This window comes from Barbus barbus (genome assembly GCF_936440315.1).
Source record: "Barbus barbus genome assembly, chromosome: 40".
In the NCBI taxonomy this organism is placed as follows: Eukaryota; Metazoa; Chordata; class Actinopteri; order Cypriniformes; family Cyprinidae; genus Barbus; species Barbus barbus.
Window position 1 is genome coordinate 23,141,514 of NC_136718.1, and position 22,991 is coordinate 23,164,504.

The 22,991-nt window shown below is 35.5% G+C and overlaps 1 protein-coding gene across 3 annotated transcripts; it reads right to left on the reverse strand.

The window, feature by feature from the left end:
- Positions 1–283: 283 nt before the first annotated feature.
- LOC306859589 (uncharacterized protein) lies at positions 284–7,856 on the reverse strand. 3 transcript variants are annotated; one of them, XM_079400691.1, is made up of 7 exons: positions 7,711–7,856; positions 6,365–6,520; positions 5,860–5,970; positions 5,677–5,739; positions 5,326–5,577; positions 1,042–2,289; positions 284–756 (listed from the first exon to the last, which is right to left on the reverse strand). In XM_079400691.1, exons 1-7 carry the CDS (start codon positions 7,730–7,732, stop codon positions 719–721), a joined length of 1,890 nt encoding a protein of 629 aa, XP_079256817.1. In that variant the 5' UTR covers positions 7,733–7,856; the 3' UTR covers positions 284–718. The 3 variants fall into 3 exon arrangements, with proteins under 3 accessions (XP_079256817.1, XP_079256819.1, XP_079256818.1); XM_079400693.1 differs by having other exon boundaries at positions 289–756; positions 1,493–2,289; XM_079400692.1 differs by lacking the exon at positions 284–756 and having other exon boundaries at positions 891–2,289.
- Between the last annotated feature and the right edge of the window lie 15,135 nt (positions 7,857–22,991).

Below are 22,991 nucleotides of genomic sequence, written 5' to 3' on the forward strand. Positions count from 1 at the left end.
GACTGGTTTGTGCTCCAGGGTCACATATGATGAATAGAAGTTTTTTTTAAAATGTTTTAAATGTCTTTACTGACACTTTTGATCAATTTAATGCATCCTTGCTGAATAAAAGTACTACTTTCTTAAAAAAATTAAAATAAAAAAACCTTACTGACCCCAAACTTTTGAAAGGTAGTATATTTGAGTAGTCTAGAGTATGTTACTTGAAGCGTTGCTTCTTGGTTAACCAGTGCAGACCACCTGGAAACCAAAAACACAATTTAAAAAGGTAAAACAAGTCAATGACTTAAAAAGAAGAATGTTTATTTCACTGTAGAATAGAGGAAAAAACAATTCATCCGCTTTTGATTTGATGCAAAAACTTCAATATGAAACAATGATCCATTCATGTCTTTTTCAAACTCTTAATTGTAAATTACAATCTCTTAATTTTATGAAGGCTGTGATTTCTCTCATCAATGTGCATGATTAGACCAAAATGGTAGCAGTTTGAACAGTTAAAAGTAAACGGTTTTATTCTCAACACCATATTCACTGGTGTTACATTGTGTGCTTTTGTTGTCATTTACAACAAACTTTCCACATGGATGAGCATTGAAATGGAAAACTGAAACACTTCTGAGTTTTATAATTCCAACACAACATGAACAAAGCATTAGTTGGATAAAGAAATGGGAAATTAACCAAACAAAGTTAAATTTAACTTTATAGATCTCAGTCAAGGTAATGCCATATTTAAAAGGAAAGAAAACGGGGCTGTGAGGAATAGAAATACAGCATGTTCAATGGATTGTTTAACAACATACCGACAATCCAGCTGACAAAATGAACTTTCAGTAGAAAAAAAATTCCTAAATCAGCTGTAAAGTTGTGAAAATTAGACAATCTAGGACCTTTATACAGTGCGTGCCATTGTAGAACTGTAAGTCCATTCCTCACAGCCTCGTTTTCATCCGTGTTAAATTCAATATGGCGTTTAAAGTCTGTATCACAGTGAAACTTGTTATTCATATAACTACGAATCACTGATGTCCACCGTACTAGAGTGTGAAAATAAATGGTGTGGAGACAGATGGTACTTGTTAGCCTGTTGGTCCTGTGTTGAAATGGACAGAGGGAGACTTTGAACAAGAATGGTTTCTGGTGGACCCATATCTATACTATCTTCAGCGTCCACTGGGAGCTTAGACACATCCTGAGACGAGGAACCATCAATGTTCATGGGTACTTTTGTGGTGGCAATAGTCGGATTCGCCTCCGTTACCACCGTAACCTCAGTCCCGCCCTCCTGGATGAGCTTGTGGAGGCTTTCCAGGTCAGAACAGGACGTTATGAAGGTGTGCGTGCCATCGGAAGCGGATGCAGAACAGGAGGCGATGAAGTTTTGAGTACCGGTTTGAGAGGTGGTTTCACTGGAGTCGATTTGAGTGAGTAAAACCGTCTGGTGCTCGAGGCCGGACTCTGGTGCTAGCATGTTGACATGCTGTATTACGGGGTTCAAAAGCACATTGTGATCTTCCGGACCGAGCAGAACGGCTCCAGTCTTTCCAGCGGAAGCTTGGAAAAAAGTAGCCTCCGGTCCTATTGAGGGCGCCATGATGATCTTAAGATGCGTCGTGCTGTATGAAGACGACGTGTTGGTTGCGACGGAGGTTACAGTTTGAGTTTTTTGTTGCACGTTACTGTTATGCTGTCTCTTGTGGCTGCGAAGAGAATCCTCCCTGACGAACGAAGCCTCGCATAGGTCGCAACGAAACGCCCGTGCCGCTTCCAGTCTCGCCCGATAACGCGAGCTAAGAGGTTTAGGTGGCTCCTCCCCCGTCCCGCTTCCTTGTCTGGACTTACCTTGCCTATCCGGTTTATCCGCGTGACACTTCCTCCTGTGAATTAACAAATTACTGCGCTGCTTACTAGCAAATGAACAGTGCTCGCATTTAAAGGGCCGTTCGTCCGAGTGCACGCGCTCGTGGATCTTGAGCGCCCCCTTGCTGGAGCAGGAGTAAGTGCACTCGCTGCACTGCAGCGGTTGGGCCGGCTGGTGCTGGCGGGAATGGTGTCGCAGGGCGGCTTTGGTGGAGCACTGGAAGTCGCATTTCAAGCAGCTGAAGGAGTTGGAGGCGCTGTGTTTCAGTTGCACGTGGGATTTTAAATTGGCCTTCATGGCACAGCGGTACTCGCAGAGTTCACACTTATAAGGCTTCTCGCCGGAGTGAACCAGACTGTGGCGCTTCAGGTCAGAGTTGATCTTGAATTTGGCATCGCACTGATTGCACTGGAACGGAGCGTCACCTGAGGAAACATCCAGGGATGTGAAGTCAATATATCACAGTTTCCACAACTTGTTCTGCTCAATCACAAAAAGCTAAATTGTTCTAATGATGCTGTTCAACAATTCATGATTTGTTAGCAACATACTTATCAAGTAAATACACTGATGTACAATTATATTTTGACACTTTTTAATTTAGTCATTTTCTGGGCAAAATACATGCACATGCAGTTTTATCTTATTCATCTTTTGGCAAAGTTTCACAAGCATTAGTGTAAATTCTCAAAAATTATTGCTGCCAGGAAATCCTTTGTGGCTGAAAACAAAACCCTACTAGAAAAAAAAAACCTACTAGAAAAAAAAAACCTACTAGAAAAAAAAAAACTTGATTTTTGTGCTTTTAAAAAAGATTTTGGTTGATATTTATTGTTTGTTATTACAATTGTTATTAATCAGAGTTTTTTTTATATACAAAGGATATATATATATAGATATATATATATATATATATATATATATATATATATACATATACATATACACACACACATCTCTATCCTAGCAGGTAAAATTATATATAGCAGGTAAAATAAGTATTGAACACGTATTGAAAATTTTTTTCAGTAAATACATTTGTGAAGGTGATGTTGGCATGAAATTTTCACCAGATGTTGGTAACAATCCAAGTAATCCATACATATAGAGAAAGCAAACCAAAGAAGTTCAGAAATTAAGTTCTGTGTAATAAATTGGAATGAGTGAAAGTATTATTAACACATGAAGAAAGGGAGGTGCAAAAAGCCATGGAAAGCCAAGACACCAGCTGAAAACTATCAGTAATTAGAAAGCAATCCTGCCCCTTGTCATTGGAAACTAATATTAGCTGGTTCAGTCCCAACTGATGGCCTATAAAAAGGTGTCACATTACCAACGTGTCACACAAGAAACATTTCATGATGGGTAAAAGCAAAGAGCTTTCTCAAGACCTTCGCAACCTTATTGTTGCAAAACATACTAACGGCATTAGTTACAGAAGGATTTCTATACTTCTGAATGTTCCAGTGAGCACTGTTGGGGCCAAAATCTGGAAGGGGAAAGAACATCATTTCACCATAAACCAGGTGCTCCTCACAAGATTTCTGACAGAGGAGTGAAAAGAATTATCAAAAGAGTTGTCCAAGAGCCAAGGACCACTTGCAGAGAGCTTCAAGAAAGACCTGGATTTAGCATGTAAAATTGTTTCAAAGAAAACGATAAGTAATGCACTCAACCGCCGTGGCCTGTATGCACACTCACCATGCAAGGCTCTATTGCTAAAGAAAAAGCATGCTGAAGCTCATTTAAAGTTTTCTGCACACCATTTAGACAAGCCTGTGAAATACTGGGAGAATATAATCTGGCCAGAAGAGACAAAAAGTGTACTCTTTGGATGCCATAATACACCATGTTTGGAGGTCAAATGGCACTGCACATCACCCCAAAACATCATGCTGTAGCACTGGCAAAATGCATATAATTGAAGGAAGGATGAATGGAAAACTATACAGAGATATTTTTGATAAAAAATCTGCTGCCGTCTACCAGGATGATGAAGATGAAATGAGGGTGGACATTTCAGCAAGACAATGATCCCAAACACACAGCCAAGGAAACTCTCAATTGGGTTCAGAGAAAGAAAATAAAGTTCCTAGAATGGCCCAGTCAATCACCTGACTTAAATCCAATAGAAAACCTATGGAAAGAACTAAAGATCAGAGCTCATAGAAGAGGCCCACAGAACCTTCAAGATTTGAAGACTGTGTGGAAGAATGGGCCAAAATCACACCTGAGCAATGCATAAGACTAGTTTCTCCATACAGGAGGCGCCTTGAAGCTGTCATTTCCAACAAAGGCTTTTGTACAAAATATTAAATCAATTTCAGTAAGCGTGTTCAATACTTTTTCCCTGCATCATTCCATTTTAATACACAGAACTTAATTGCATTGTTTTCTTTGTATGTATGGTTTACTTGGGTTGTTACCGACATCTGGTGAAAGTTTCATGTCAAGAGAAAATTGGTGAAGTGTTCAACTCTTATTTTACCTGCTGTGTGTGTGCATGCGCATATATATATATATATATATATATATATATATATATATATATATATATATATATATATAAACAAACATGATAACAAAAAAAAAGATTTTTGAAAAAAAAACAAAAAAAAACAGTTATTTGTTTTTGCAAATAAACTCTTCATATATGTGTATACACACACACACACACGTATATACATATATACACACATACACTAAACTGCCAAAAGTATTGGGTCACCCCCTTCTAATGAACATGTTTGACTACTTTAGTCATTTCTATGAGAACAAATCTTGATGTTAAAGCATATAATGATATTCTAGGGAATTGTGTGCTTCTAATTTTATAGCAAGTTTGGACAGGACCCTTTTCTATTCTAACATGACAGTGCCTCTGTGTATAAGACACGGTTCAAAAAGACATGATTGATTGAGTCGGTGTGGAAGAACTTGACTGGTCTGCAGAAAGCCAAGTCCTGATCCCAGCTGAACACCTCTGGTGTGACTTTAAATGCAGACCTTGAGCCAAAATCTCATCACCAAACACCAATGACTTGTATATAAGGGTACTGTCATTTTAGACACGTCCAAAACTGTTGCAACAAAGATGGAAATACAATTTTTTAATACATTAATTATGTTTCCATCTTTGTTGCCACAGTTTTGTTAGTGCCTTTTTCTGTTCTAAAGAAGGGGGTGTCCCAACACTTTTGTCCTTATAGTGTCTATACAAGTCATTGGTGTTTTTGGCTCAAGGTCTGCATATAAAGTCACACCAGAGGTGTTCAGCTGGGATCAGGACTTGGCTTTCTGCAGACCAGTCAAGTTCTTCCACACTGACTGAATCAATCATGTCTTTTGACATGACCTCGTCCCTCCCCACCCATAAAAATGAAGAAAATATCTCACTGACCCCAAACGTTTGACACATTTCAAATCCTTGGAAATACACAGTGTCTGTGGCGCTGTCTCACCTGTGTGAGATCGGAGGTGAACGGTCAGCTGGCTTGAGTTGCGACTGGCGTAGGGGCATATCTGACATTTAAAGGGTCTCTCGTCATAGTGGATGCGAAGATGCTTCTTCAGGCTACTGCTGTCGGCCGCCGCGTACGGACAGTACTTACACTTATGCGGTTTCTCTCCTGTGTGCAAACGGCTGTGGAGATTCAGCTTATCGCGACGACTGAAGCGTTTATGGCAGAGTTCACATTCAAAAGGCCTCTCACCTGAAGAAAGGAGTCAGAGATCAGCACTTCAGCAGGTTCATTTGGCATCATTTAATAATGATAAAGCATAAGATGCAAAACAGAGATGAAATGACTTACCAGTATGTGTTAAAATATGTCTCTCCATATCTTTTTGGCCATACTGAGTTTTGAATGTACAACCTAAGGGCACAAAATTAAACAAAACATCTTTTAAGCTCCATACAGTGTAGATATTTCACTTTTTATACCTTAAAAGTAAATATAAGAATATAAGAAATGCAATGTGTTGCTGACACTAACCTGAGAATGTGCAAGTGTGTCTTTTTTGACTTGGTTTCAGCTTTTTGGAGGGGGTTTTCTGAGCTTTGGACAGGGGCTTTTTTACTTTTGGTACACATGTCTGAAACGACTCTGAAAAAAACACTTTTGTCATTAGAAAACAGCAAAGTCTACTAACTGAAGGATCATTATAAACATGAGTACGTATAAGGACCCATTATAACTAGTGCCGTCAAACGATTAATAAAATAAAAGTTTTTGTTTGCATAATATGTGTTCTGTGTATATTTATTATGCATTTATAAATACACACACATACTGTATAGATTTTGAAAATATTTACATGTATATATTCATATTCTTATATTTTCTATTATATACATTTAATATATAAACATAACATTTTTCTTAAATACATACATGCATGTGTTTGTATTTATATACACATAAAAAAAACTTTATTTTGGATGTGATTGATCATTTGACCGCACTAATCATAACATGAGTACTTGGACAATAGACTCACCACTGGGTCCAGCGCTTCGGGCTGATATATGAGTCGATGGGATCTGACAGCAATTTTGCTTGTGCGCAAAAAAGTGGTCAACGTTGTTGTACTGCTGTTTGCAGAAGCCACAGATGTGGATGTCAGGACTCCCTTCTACTAACAGGTGGTTGACTCCTGTGAGAAATATATATATATATATAGGGAAAAAAGTATTCAAGTATTCAATCTGTATATAAATGAAATATATTATTTTGCATAAATATGAAATCAAAAAATCTTTAAGCGTCATATAGTGCAGATATTTCACTTTTTACACCATGCAATGTGTATGCATGTATATTACATATTATTACAACTCTGAATGCTGTGTATTACTATTATGTATATGGATGCATATAAATATGGGGGAAAAAAATGAGTATTCAATAAATACATTTAATATATATGAATATAAATGAAATGAAATATATAAATGATTTTATATGTAAATGTGAAATAAAATAAAACATCTTTAAGCTTCATATAATGCAGATATTTCACTTTTTACACCGAGCAATAAATGTGTATGTTTAACTTTGATATATATATATATATATAAAATTGTAAGATACACTGCCCTCCAAAAGTTTGGAAACACTCCTGGCAAAGTGTGGTTTTGGACAATATCAGCATAAATCCTTATTATTTTTTGGTGCAAATACATTAATGTAACTTGACATTATCATTGAAGACCAGCAATAAAACATAATACTGGCAAAGTCAGACATGCCACTTTGCCATGGTTACCGGTTTAAACTTGGCCCATGTTTCTGGATCAGATTTTTGGGTCAGCACACCTTAATACTGTAGCTTCAACAATTGATTGCCAATTCAAAGTCAATATTTGAATAAACTGACAGCTCGGATGCCCAGATTATGCAGAGCTGTAATAGCTGCAAATGCTGGATATTTTGATGCATCGAAAATTTTTGTTTTTTCTATGCATAAGCTGTTTATGTAATAAAATATGTTTGTGTTGTCCCTTATCAGCGCAAAATTATCACAAATTAAAAAGGATTCATGCCAATATTGTCCAAAACCCCACTTTTCTAGGGTGTTTCCAAACTTTTGGAGGGTTATATCAGAAACATTAAATAGGCTTATATCAAATTGTAATATGAACATCAATGTCTGTAGCGCAATAAATACAATTGTTAAACATTATTAGTATTTTATATTAAAAATTACTTTAATTCTTTAATCTATCTGCTTAATAGCGTCAATATCTGAATCATGGTTGTGATTATTTACCTGGAATTTCTTCTCAAATCTGTTCTAACAGTGTTTTGTGGAATTTTGCACATATAGGTGATATCTGTATGTACCTTCTCCGTTGAACGTTGCCATGTGGATGAAGCTGCCAGCTGAGAGTCGACCTGTGAAGTATTTGATAACTTTAATTCGCTTTGTTGTTCTGCGTCCCCTTCATTTCACACGGTTTTCAGCAGAGCTCAAGCTTTTGCGACAGTGTGAGCTGCTTGACGGTAAACATCATTTCATCACTCAGCGCAGCAGCGCCTCGTGCGCCAGGAGCGAGTATTTGACCACAAACAAATAAACATTGCTACCAGGTGCACGTGTTCAGTTAACCTTTCCTCATAACGACGCACTTACAACGTGTTTTCCCGGTAAATGACATTTCATTCTTCACTTTTAGATACCAGGGAAATTCACATTTAATACATGGAGAGTGTTATATGACAATTCTAGCCCAAAGCTGCAAGTAATATGTCATTTATAAGTATCTAATCATCTAACGTTTTCGCTTTATATCACTTGTTTGTGTTCAAATTATGTCACTTGCTCAAAAAGCACATTATAGTCGTAAACTTGCTGTTATATGTCATACATTCAGTCAGTTTTTGTGCAGAAAAGACTAAACTCGTGGCCTGCTGTGTGTCGTTGAGGAATATGGAGATGAGTGTCTCTGGCAGTTGTTTTGAGGCCAGATGAGCTCGACAGCTGTTTAATGGCTGCATGCTGTCACAAGACATCAGACACGTGGCGAGGACTTTTAATTGTTCACTGTCTCGCAGGATGTTGACTGCAGTTGCATCAGATGAACACACGGTGGCAGCAGAGCTCCACTATTCACCACAATGAGACGCAATCTATAGGAAGGTTTGAGCAGCTCTTTAACACGTCTTATTTGGCTAATCTGCATTTTTTTAAATTATTATATTATATTATATTTATTAAATATTATATATTTATTTTATAAAAAAATATTTTAAATAATAACAACACATTATAATAATTTTTTTTATTTATAATTATTATTGTTGTTGTCTTTAAATGATTATTTATACAATTAAATAATCTATACAAGTGCATAAATTATATATAAATATATAATTATATGTATTGAACAATAATAATAATTTATAGCATATATAATATATTGTTTTGAAATACTCTGAGCATTTATAATATGTATATATTTAATATTATTTTCATAAAAACAATAAATATATGTATTATTATATAATCAAAAAATGTAATAATATAATAATACATTATATTTTATACATAATGTAAACATTTAACATGTAATATATTATTTATACTATATATGTACTACTAGAATTGTGTAGCATTATTATTGTTATTATTATTATTATTGTTGTTGTTTTTAATAATGTTACCATTTTCTTTATAATAATTACTAATAAATACATTTTATTAACATGATTTTAAGTATATACATTTACATATATTATTTGTAATATCACAGAGTGTATATTATTACGACTTTAAATGCACTGTTTTATTATTATTATCAATTTATACAATTTCAATACTATACCAAATATTAATGATCATATTGGGCACACTCCCAATCATTTTATTATATCAGAGAAGTCCAGGATGTTTAATGTATTCAGGTTTATTAATACAAAACACATTCACTGCAGTGGACAAAGATTAATATTTTATTCATTATTATTAGAGAGCGCTGATCTTGAGCTAAAAACAGCACAAAACAGATTAGAGTCTCACAAAACAAACTCTTTCAGAGAGTATATGTATATCCATCGCCGTTAGCAGACGACATACTGACTACCACATTTATTTCTCTGAGTTATATTCAATAAAATATTTACATATAATTCTTCGTCACCTCAGGCCATTCTGCTCAGGTTGTGGTGTGAAGGGTGTGAGTAATCCCACTCATCATTAATTTACACGCCATTTTTATTCCCATATGCTGTGATTCAGAGGCAGATCAGATCTGGATTTTCACATATTGTGAAACTGAAGAAATGAAAGGAACTGTCATGAATGTTAGTTGGGATATTGCTTGACCACATTTACCACATCAAACATTTAAAAAATATATAAATGACATTCCTGGGGCTGATGATTATGTCAAATGTCCAGACATAGTTTAGACACGACGGATCTGAGTCTTCAAGATCTTACGTGAGATCTTGACTCAGATCCACCATGTCTAAACTTCATGTTGATCCAAATGGATTTATTTATTTATTTATATTTATTTGCGAACATCTGGTGAACATTAAAATCATATTATATTTTTGATTGGAAAATATCAGTTTTATAATAATAATAATAATTTTTTTAATTAAAATAATATTAACAAATGTATATAGTAATAATTACAATAATATCAATAATATAAGTATTATATATAATTAAAAATATTTTAAAACAATACCATCAACAACAACATAAAAATAATAATAATATATATTATTTTTTTTGGTGAACATATCAAAGTCATATTATATTTGGACATTTTTATATATATTTTTTTTATATTTTTATACTGTTTTTTTTATTTTATATCATATTTTATATCTGTTCATATATATTGTTTTTATTAAAATAATTTTAATAAACATATTTTATAATTCTAATCATATTAAAACTATATTAATTCAACCTCAACAATTATAATAATATTTAAAATTATTATTATTATTTGGTGGACTTCTGGTGAGCATCTTGTATATTAAAATCATATATTTTTACATTGAAAACATCTGTTTTTATATATTATAATATATTGTATTTATTGCTTTTATCAAAACAATATTAACTATATTAATTATAGTAATGCTGAAACTATTTAAACAACAAAATATAATGATAATAATAATAATAAAAAGTGAATACATTATTTTAATGCTTTGTTATTATTATTATTATTATAAATAATTTACTATAAATAGTAATCAAAATCAAATACATATTTTTAATGCTTTATTATTACAATAAATAATTTGCTATAAAGTTAACAACAACAATAATAATAATATTTTTTATATTTTGTTTAATTTCTATTAAACAAAAGCATACAGTGACCAAGGGCCCTCAAGCTGCAAAAAGGACCTGAAATGTACAGCAGTGAGATGTGTGAATACAGCATTGTATGGTAGCTTTGGGACAACATGAGGTTAAATAAATGACAGAAGTTTCATTTTTGTCTGAAGAATGGTGGCAAGCTTGTTAAATCTGTTGCCTGAAGTTTTTGGGTTTGTCGTAAGGCACTCAACAAGACATTCTGAAAACCTTAAGACTGCATAACTCATCCTTGAGCAACGACAAACCACTTCTATTGCATGCATTAGCAGAAATACAACAGGCGATAATACCGATTTAATCAACGTGCTTTAAATAAATATTTTGCAAGGACTGTGGAGTTCCCCATGGGACCAGTTTTAATAATCTTTTAACGTTCTTGAAATTCTCAGCCTTCATAATTTCCCAACATCCCATAAACAGATGTTATGCCATGTTTACATTATTTGTCAAACGGCCCCGTTTCCTCGTTGTTTATGGAAAACGGGGGCAGAGACAGGGCATGTTTCAACATCTCTTCTAATGCTACGACAACACATAAATGCAAAAATGAGTCAGCTTAAAACTCTGGAAGATGAAAGGAAAGATGAACATGAAGACACCTGTAAACTAAACGTTTCTGTCTGGGTTTAATCGTCTGAAGATCCACGCCAGGTTTCACTCAGCCTAAGGTTACAGCAACAATGTCCTGCTAAATAATATCAGTAAAACTGGAACGGATGAAAGAGAAGAGAGGAATTGGATGTGTACAGCGGGGTGATGTGTTTAGGACGTGAGGAGGAACAGGAAAAGACGTTCTGAAGGTCCATGTTTGGTTTGAGCTGCATGACAAATTATACACACATGTAGAGTATGAATGGAGCTCAACAGCTGTTATCATTATCAGATATAACGTCTGGAAAACATCACATCTCTGTGTATTTCATGGCACAAACACATGTTTACTTGCATGAAGACAGACCATAAACGTTTTATATAAAGCAAATCATACTTTTTACATCAGACTTTTTTTTCCTGCACTTTATTAAAATAATAATAATTTATTAATAATTTCTTCAATTGCAGACACCCCTGAATTTCCCCAAAGAGAGATTTCAGATTTCAGGGAACAATTTTGTCCCCAAACTACAGCTAAGCTATGATAATGGAAAAAAATGTTTTAGCAATTTTTGTTTTAATAATAATAAAAATAATAAAAATAAAATCAAATAAGCAAACAAGTTATTATAATGCTTTATTATTATTATTATTATTTCCAGCAATAATAATGCTAAAAAAATTATTGTTGCTGTTAAAATGTATAATAAAATATTATGGATATATATGTATTATATATGTATATTTATTTTAGTGATAAATTTATATTTTTATAAATATTTTTTTGTTAAAGGTTTGATTTAAATATTGTTAATATTATTATTAATTATTTCCAATAATAATAATAATATTGTTTTATTGTTGCTGTTAAAAATATATAATAACATACTATTTATTAACAAGAAATGTATTTTTAAACAGATTTTTTTATTGAAGGTTTTAAATAATAATATTAATAATAGTAATAATAATAAATAAAAAATAATCTCATAAATTATAATAGCATTATGATTTATAATATTATTATTATTAATAATAATAATAATAATAACACATTAAAATAACATTTGTTGTTAAAATAAAATATAATAAAACATTTTATTTATTATTTAAAAACATATAAAATAACAATAAAAACCATATCTATATCATTAATGTAAACACATTGGCTATACACACCCAAAAATCTGCTAGCACAGAAAGGTCCTGGATGTAAAGTGGATTGTCTGGACTAAATAATGCACATGATATCTGAAGAATGAAGAACCAGAGAGCAAAAAATGAAACCGAAGAGAGTGACTTCAGGCAAAATCAGGCCTTTAAAAGCACACTAATAAACACTAAACTAGACAGTAGAATCATCAGTGGCTCAGGGCAGAATGCACTGCACAGACTCCAGCGGGACCCCGGGATCTGCCGTCTTTTTAATAATCTTCTGACGATCTATGGGCTCTTCACATCTAATAAGCTGTTTGAAAACAGTTGCTTTCATTTCTAACCCAGAAGTGTCCAGTGAATTCAACTCAATGCAGATGTCTACTTTACTCTGTTTTATGGCTATAATAGATTCAGGTCAATGCAAAAATGTAGACTCTCAAAGTCACATCTAGAAAAGGAGCTCTAAGTCCCATTACTTTTCGATGTGATTGAATGATTTTATGTTAGGTGAATTGAAAAGAGAACCAAGCAACTCCCTAGCAACTATATATATATGTAAAATTTCCCAGAAAAAAGCCTAAATATTTATTTATAATATTAAGAATGATTTTTAATACAATTTTCAAAATAATGTTTTAATTAAATCATATTTTTGCTTAAGTTTTATTTCAGCCAGCTTCCAAGACAACATTCTCATTTTAAATTTAACACAATATATGTATAATAAAATAAAATAGCAGATTCAAAACATTAATAAGAACTATCAAAGTATCTCAATTATTCTAAAATAAAAGTGATTATGAAAAAAAGCATCATCCCTAACTGCATGCAGACAAACAGTATTTGCATGCATCATGGTGTACATACAGAAACTCGCTGACACCGTAGATAGCCTGTATTAGCATTATAATGTTGATTATAATATAATCATTTCGGTGGAGGATCTAATGAAGGTCTTAGACACACACACACACACACACACACACACACACAGACACAGGTGCATCTCAAAAAGTGAAGATTTATATTCTAGATTCATTACATGCAAAGTAAAATATTTCAAAAGTTTTTTTGTTTTAATTTTGATGATTAGAGCTTACAGCTCATGAAAGTCAAAAATACAGTATCTCAAAATTGTATAATATTTACAATTGAGTTTCAGTAAATGACCATCCCTACAGTATAAATTCCAGGAGTCTCTTGTTCTCTAAAACTACAATAATGGGAAAGACTGCTGAATTGGCAATGGTCCAGAAGACAATCATTGACACCCTCCACAAAGAGGGTAAGCCACACAAGGTCTTTACTGAAAGGGGTTCACAGAGTGCTGTATCAAAGCATATTAAATGCAAAGTTGACTGGAAGGAAAAAATTAGGTAGCAAAAGGTGCACAAGCAACAGGGATGACCGCAAGCTTGAGAATACTTTCAAGCAAAGCTGATTCAAACACTTGGGAGAGCTTCACAAGGAGTGGACTGAAGCTGGAGTCAGTGCATCAAGAGTCACCACGCTCAGACGTCTTCAGGAAAAGAGCTACCAAGCCACTTCTGAAACAGAAACAGCGTCAGATGCATCTTACCTGGGCTCAGGAGAAAAAGAACTGGACTGTTGCTCAGTGGTCCAAAGTCCTCTTTTCAGATAAAAGTAAATTTTGCATTTCATTTGGAAATCAAGGTCTGAAGTCTGGAGTCTGGAGGAAGAGTGCAGAGGCACAGAATCCAAGCTGCTTGAAGTCCAGTGTGAAGTTTCCACAGTCAGTGATGATTTGGGGTGACGTGACGTCTGCTGGTGTTGGTCCATTGTGTTTTATCAAGTCCAAAGTCAATGGAGCCGTCTACCAGGAGATTTTGGGGCACTTTATGCTTCCATCTGCTGACAAGCTTTATGGAGATGCTGATTTGCTTTTCCAGCAGGACTTTAGAACCTGCCCACAGTCCCAAAACCACTTCCAAGTGGTTTTCTGACCATGATATTACTGTGCTTGATTGGCCAGCCAACATGCCTGACCTGAACTCCATATGGAATCTATGGGATATTGTCAAGAGAAAGATGAGAAACAGTCGATCCAACAATCCAGACGAGCTGAAGGCTCAATAATGCCTCAGCAGAGCCACAGGCTGATCGAAGTATTGAGTGCATAAATGAACATACTTTAAAGAACTTGAACTTTTCTGTTTTGCAAATCCTTTTTTGATTGATCTTAAGAAATGTTCTAATATTATGAGATACTGGATTTTTGACTTTAATGAGCTGTAAGCTCTAATCAAATGTGTGTGTGTGTGTATATATTCACTTCTTAATAAATCATGATTTTTTTTTGCGTACTACTAAAAGCCTTTTCAGCTTATGCTGAGACTTGTTTCTTCATGTCAATGAAAATATGTTAAACAATAAACAACCTAGACACTTTTTGAATTTAAGTCTGCCAAATAAATGATGATGATGATAATAATAAAACAATCAATCAATCAAACAATCAATAAAATACTGAAAACACATGTGGAATTGAAGTCCTAGCCTGTATGAATTGCAATTTACATGGATGTTTGAATACAGTAATGAGGTGTATCAGAATTTTTTTTTCCTAATCATCTGCATTTGTCAGAAATGTATGCTCACCATTATACTGTAGTGTAATCACTCTAAACTTAATGAATGCAAGAATGTTTGATATTTGACACGTCGAATGAAGGTACGTTGTTTTTCACATTTGAAATGAAGATGTGGCAAAACATGAAAGTAGTATGATAAGAGCAGAGTGTCAGGTACTGATAGGACATACACACCCTGTAACACACACACACACACACGTGCTCAGGGTTGTCACCGCTGGTGCGAGTCTTGTAATTGGACAGAGGTGTTGGGAGCTAATGAAGCCAGATCTCACACCTGCCACACCGCCGGGATTCTCCTGACTGCCCACTTAAATCCGCTCCGGTCCCTGGGTCTTAAGGGCAAGAGTCTCCGCTCCAAACTAATGGGAAAAAAACAAGGCACTACAGGGGAGGGTCCCTGTCAAGATTGCTAAACCCCCTCCCAGAATCCTCAGCGGTCCCGGGAAAGTGTCTGGTGTCAGATATTTCAGACAGAAACGTTAAAGTGCTGCGCCAGCGAATCTGCGTTCAAACGCTGGTGAGTTGCAGTGTGAGACGGGCCTGTCTTTGGTGACATGAGCGCAGCACAGGAAGAGTTTTAGCTGACTACCTGGATGCACTTTCCACGGATGAACAATCGCAAATGCAGCCATTCAGCAACAGATGAACATTCAGCAGTGACAGATATTAACTGTCAATTTAACGCATCAGTACAGGGCACTTAATTATAAATGAGACCAAAAATATTTAAGTTTTTAAGACAGACATATAGATAGATGATAGATAGAGACAGACAGACAGATAAATAGATAATAGATAGATAGATAGATAGATAGATAGATAGATAGATAGATAGATAGATAGATGCATGTTTTAGTTTGATCTACAGGTTTCAGTCAGCAGCACAGGCTGAAGATCAGGTTTCAGTGAAGTTTGGTCTGCTGTCTTCAGTCACAGATGTGGACAGTCACTTTGATGTTTGCTCTTGTTTAGCAGCAGCTGTATGTCTAATGTGTCAGGCAGCAAAAAAAGCTAAAAGGTGGAAGAAACAGGGTCAATCTGATTGATGTGGTGCAGACTGCAAAGAGATGCACAACATGCCCCAAATCATTCACATTGTGTGAAGCTCACAGTCCTGCAATTGCTCAGTAACTCTAAGAAAGATTTTGCTCTTAATGAATTAAACAACACTGTTGGAGGAATTAAAAGCTTTGAAACTTTAGTTTTAGAAAAGAAAACAAAAGGGCCGTCATCACTGTAATGACGGTCTAAACATTAGTTGTTGCATTAGGTTTGGTGAGTAAATGATGGAGTAGATATTTAATTTTAAAAATATGATATTAATAAATGACTAGAGAAAACTAGTTCTAAGAGTTATTGTTTATATTTTGCATTAATGACTTGTATCTAGTATCTAGTTTACTGTAGTTTAACTGGCAGTACTAATGCATTACTGTGGGAATTCATGGATGGGTAGTATTTCAACATGCTGTCACATTAAGGCCTAATTGAGTATCTTTATTTGATCCCTAAAGTGGACATTTTTGCCTGTAAGGCTATAGGATAGTATATCATTATAATAAGCTTGAGTAATGAAAATGCAAAGCTCACAAATTACAGCAGATCACAATGGCAAAAGCAACGTTTTGAGCAGATATGAGGTTATTTATGGCATGAAACTACTTTTGGCAATTAACACTGTTTCTGAGCTTTTAAATAAAAGCTGGTATACTACAACTTTTCCATTCCTTACTGAATTTTATTCTCAGAGTATTAGAAATAATCTTACCTTTAGGTTTTATTACATATAAAAAAGTATCTCAAATATTGGAAATGCAAATATTGGCAATTCGTTTCAGAGTTCTTAAATAAAAGCCGTCTTTAGTTTTAGTTCTCTAAACTACTTTTAGCCAAATATGTGTCACTAAATAAATTACGTTTGACAATTATCACAGTTTTAGAATCTGTTATGCTAATGTTTTTTTTTAGTTCTCAAAGTTTGTCTGATCACCATGATATAAAAAGTATTCAAATGAATGTAAATACAAAGATTACTAATAATAACAAAAAAAAATATATATATATTTTTGGCCAAATATACTTTTCTCTGGATTTCTCCCCCTATATTAATTACATCTGGCTATTACTATCACTTTTTCAGGGTTCTTCAATAAAAACTGTTTTGTTCATTTTTATTTTATTTTATTTTTTTTAGTTCACAAAGTATTACAAATTATTATAATTTTTTTTTCCAGATCACCTAGATATAAAAAGCATCTCAAATAATCAATATGCAAAGTTTACTAATAAAAAAATAAATAATAATAAAATATATATATGGGCAATGTTTTGTCTTTGTATATTAATTAAATTTGGCAATGATCACTTTTTCAAAGTTCTTCAGTAAAATCTTATGTATTATTTTTTTCCTTTTAATTAAAGTATTACAAATTGTTTTGTCTCAGCATAATAATTATATTTGGCAATGATAACTTTTTCAGAGTTCCTAAATAAAAGCTGTTGTTATTATTTTTTTGTTCTCATTTATTCTAGTATTACAAATGATTTTTCCCTTATAAAAAGCATCTCAAAAAATGAAAATGCATAATTTACTAATCAAAAAACAATGCTTTTGGCCAGATATGTCATGTTTTGCATCACATCTGGTGGTCATCACTGCTGTGTCATTTCACAGTTGGTTTTCTTCTGAAGGTCGTCGTGCTAAAAGCTGACCATGCACTCATAGTAAGTTAAGTTAGTTTTCGTGTGCTTTATCAAATTTTCCTCTCCAAGTATTAGAAACTCTACCAGCCCAGTAATCATATCTTCTCTCCTTCAGTCTGTCCCCTCCAGTAATAAAACACTTTTTACACTGTTCCATTTGCTAATGTGTATCTGATGTCTTCTAATCGCAACGATAAGCGGGGTTGCAATGCATGCGGAAATAAAAGACACCCAAATACGGTGTCTTATCAAGATGAAGCTGCGCGCTATTACGACCCGGAGTTATCCATCACCATCCGTCACAGATCAGACTGCAGGAAACAGATTACACACTCCTGAATCTTTATGGAGATATTATATTGCTTTCATCTGCATTTTTTATAGAGTCTGATCTGAATTGTGCGTTTGGGAACGCAAGCGTGGCCCTCTGGCTCTCGCTTCCTCAAGTACGTTTTGAAACGGAGTATCGCATATGAATCTGCTGAGAGGAGCGATCACATTTCCTATGAAATGAGAGGGAATCAGGGACCCCTGTTCTTTTTTAATACAATTTGCTCATGGTCCGCAGACCAAAGAAGAGCCGTCAATCGGGTCGGAGTTGCTAATGAGTTGGCTGGTAAAATTGCGAGTGCTGGGCCCAGCTGTCATCCATTAGGTGATGGTTTTAAGACTAGCAGTGATACTTCATTAATTAACCTTCACATTCTATGTAGATCTGCTCATCAAGATGCAGTTAATTAAAGAAAGGTCACTCCAAGGGCTGTTAGGAGCTGCATCATTACAATAGAGAGATAACGCTGCTCGAAGAGAGAAAGTACTGGGTGAAAGCTTTTCCGCTTATCATCATTACACATTTCCACCAGAGATAAAGAGGTTCTGGGATGGAGAAACTGGCTCCAATCATCTGGTTTCTATGAATGTCAGTGGCTGGGAGGCAGAACAACCACAACAACTTAAGAAGAAAACTAGATAATTCCCATTCAAATCAAATACAGGAGTGAAAATAAAAATGTGTCACAATTTTACTCACCGTCAGGCCATTTGAGGTGTAGATGAGTTTGCTTCTTCATCATATTTGGAGAAATGTAGCATTACATCACTTGCTAACCGATGGATCCTCTGCAGTGAATGGGTGCCGTCAGAATGAGAGTACAAACAGCTGATAAAAACAATACAATAATCCATACCACCCCAGTCCATCAATTAAGCAAAAAGCTGTGTGTTTGTAAGAAACAAATCCATTATTAAGGGGTTTTAACTTTACATCATCACTTGCTGGCTAAAATATGAATCCTCAATAAATAATAAGCAGCAGGGAAAAAGTCCATTAATGCTTCATCTCCATTTTTGTTTAGAACTGTTTTGGCTTGTAAACAGTGCTTGATCTGTGCATGTTTCTCTACTGATTCAGACCAGACAATTTTTTCATTGGAGAAAGCAATATTGAGGATGGACTCGTATTTTAGCCAGAAGCAACAGCGTATCTAAAAGTATGAACCAACAACAAACTAAAAAATACATACCATTAAAAGCCTTGCTTGCACAGGTTCTGCGCAATCCTCTTCACTGATATCCTCTGGGTCTCAATTGGGCTCAAATTGATAAGCGATATAGACAATGCCATTGTTTACAATACAACCGGAGCACATGAGGTGAGGGGCAGGACATTCAGACACACAGTAGAGGCGTTTAGCCAATCACAACACACTGGACCAGCTAACCAATCAGAGCCCATCACATATTTCTGAGGGAGGGGCTTCATAAAACCAGGAAATAAACAGGGCGTTTATCAGAGAAGGGACAGAGAGGTGTGGAATAAAGGTAAATTATGTGAAAAATAATGAATTTTTAAAAAAACGAAGCATGGACATGTTTGACTGCACCCCATAAACACAATCAAGCCTAGAAAAAAAAAAACAGTCAACCACCCCTTTAATAATATTTTGATTTCTGTAATGGAAAACATGACAAAAATACTAAGTAAGAAAATCATGGAGAATCCACTGGTGAGCAAGTGATGTAATGCTAAATGTCTCCACATCTGTTCTGATGGAGAAACAAACTCATCTTAAAAAGCCAGAGGGTGAGAACATTTTCAGCAAATCTTCATATTTGGTTGAACTATTCCTTTAAGCAGCTCAGATGTGATCAGGGTTAAGTTAGCTAACACAATGCAAAGCTTTATATATTCAGAAGGAAATGGGATAGAAGAAGAATTTTCTCCTATAGTATATGGTCCACCAACCTTGCACTAGCTCTCATGACTGTATGTGTTGTATAATACAGTTTTTTTTCCATGGAAAAAAGCTCTAATAGATAAAACACCAGTAAAATATTCATCAGCGTCAATTGACAGCATCTATCTTTTAGCTGCATGCTGCTTTCTTTCCTCTTTTCAGTCACGTCTCTCCTGTGATGGCTGAGAGTGAATTTCGTGACCTCACACTTTAGCCGGAAAAATGCCATTGAAAGTAAATGAAAAAAGAACTAGAGAAGAACATCAAATAGTTATGTTTCATATCTGAGTGAGATTCACTGGGCGACGGTGACTTATTTATTTTGCAGTTTCTACCTCGGTGTCCCATAAGACTCTGTGAACATTTCTTTTTCCTTCCTGTTTTCCCCTTTTCTCTTGGATTTCAGTTGTTCGAATGCTTTTGCATGAACGGATCCCAGTCCAAACAGTTGGAATATTTATTCCATATGAAAGAATCTCACATTTCCTTTTCATATGGTGGTAAAAATAAGTCAGCTGTTATAATGCAGTCGCTAAAATGTTAGTCACTTTTCTTTGAAAGGTTTTAAGGGCTATAGCTTTTCACTTGGAGAAAGGCAATTTCTGATATCCTACAATTATCAATTGACCAGAAACAAAGCACGGCCCAAAAATGCTGAAAACGGACAAAACACCGCTCTGCTGATCGACAGTTCATTTTATCTTTGGGTGCCGGCCAGTTACTTTGATGTCAGCCAACTTGAATATGCTTTATGCTCAATTAACATCCCGCCGAGAGATTTTTTTACAATGCAATTGTAACGTGACAGTGACATAAGGCTCCAGAGCAAAATGAATAAGACAAGCACTCTCATATCAGTTCATTTATTCCAAAAGTACTTCCTTCAAGGGCTTGAAACTATTTTATGAAACTAGATTTTGACACAGTCTGAAGAAAATGTGAGTGTTGCCAAAGTAAACGCCATATTTAGTATATTAAATGTGGCTCAGATTATTTAGTATGCAATGGTATTAATAAATCTCACCTTAGTCTTCTATTTGACTGTTTACCCTCTTTAAAAACAAGCACAGACTAGGCTTTCTCAATCACAGTCAACCCAGATTGAAGCCTTCATCGTTTGAATATATGAGGAATCAGCCTCACTTATTTCACAACAAAATAAATAGTGAATGGAAAAGCAGATACATACCATTCTCCTGCTCTCTAAATGTTCTTATTCTTCAATCTGCCGACCCGCCAAACCCATTTGATCATCAGAAAACCATGCATGTGCTTTTTAAGCAAAACTTAAACAAAGGACTTGCATAGTCCTCATCATTTTAAAAGTTAACTTCGAATGAATCACAGTTAAAGTGCAACACATTGATGCAATGGAAAACAGGCCAGAAACAATCTCTGGTAAAACAAATAGCTTCAGAGGTGAAACCGAAGAACAATATATATTTTATGTAACTATATGTGACCCTGGACCACAAAACCAGTCATGAGGGTCAATTTTTGAAAATTGAGATTTATATATAATCAATATATAAGCTTTCCATTGATGTATGGTTTGTTAGGATCGGACAATATTTGTCTGAGATACAACTATTTGAAAATCTGGAATCTGAGGGTGCAAAAAAAATCTAAATACTGAGAAAACGTACTGAGCGTCCCCCGCCGTTGGGAGTCAGAGCGCACTCGACCCGAGGTGTGGCGGCCTCCAAGGCCTTCTGGGCAGGTGTCCCAGTTCAGGACATCTGCAACGCTGCTGGGTGGTCCACGCCCCTGACTTTCGCCAGGTTTTACAGCCTCGACATTCGAGCCACTCCAGGCTCCTCCGTCCTCTCGTCCTGACACCAGGCAGGGACTTGTCAGTCTGGCGGCGTTGGTATAGCGTTCCCATATGCGTTTTGACGCAGCTCGAAGTTCCTGGAAGGGAACGTACCAGGTTACGTATGTTACGGGATGTAACCAGGTTACGGGAAGTCGTGGCCTAATGTTAGAGAGTCGGACTCGTAATCAAAAGGTTGCGGGTTCGAGTCCCCGGCCGGCAGGGATTGTAGGTGGGGGGAGTGAATGTACAGCGCTCTCTCCACCCTCAATACCACGACTGAGGTGCCCTTGAGCAAGGCACCGAACCAATTGCTCCCCGGGCGCCGCAGCATGGCTGCCCACTTCTCCGGGTGTGTGTTCACGGTGTGTGTGTGTGTGTGTGTGTGTGTGTGTGTGCATTTGTGCACTTGGATGGGTTAAACGCAGAGCGTCTTCCGGCACACTTCCGGCATCCCTGCCAGCGCTCGCTTCATGACTTGAAGCTGACGCCGGCTCCGCCGCACATGTTTATATACTTCCTGGTCGTGACGTCACCCCGCCCGTGACGCCTCGCCCTTCCATTGGACTGATTGCATACGATATTCAGAGCCAGGTCACGCTGATGGCGTTCCCATATGCGTTTTGACGCAGCTCGAAGTTCCTGGAAGGTAACTACCTTTAAAGTTGTCCAAATGAAGTTCTTAGCAATGCACATTACTAAACAAAAAATTAAGTTTTAATATATTTATGGTAGGAAATTTACTAAATATCTTCAAGGAACATGACCTTTACTTAATATCCTAATGATTTTTGGCATAAAAGAAAAATTGACCCATACAATGTATTTTTGGCTATTGCTACAAATATACCTCAGCGACATAAGACTGCTTTTGTGGTCCAGGCTCAAATATTATGCATACAAATACAACTATTTTAACAATTTTAGATGATAATGGGAGTGGATCTTGCCTACAAAATTTGCTGCACTGATGCTAGGATGTTTGATTTGAAGAGCCTCGTGATTTCTGTGAAAACACAGACGGAATTGCGATGGAATTTAGTCATAATAATTGAATTTACAGTTTAACATGGAATGTCACGGAATTTGGCTGAAGTTGGATGAATAAATCAGAATTAGGGCTGTGCAATTAATCTTTATAGGATCTGATATGGACT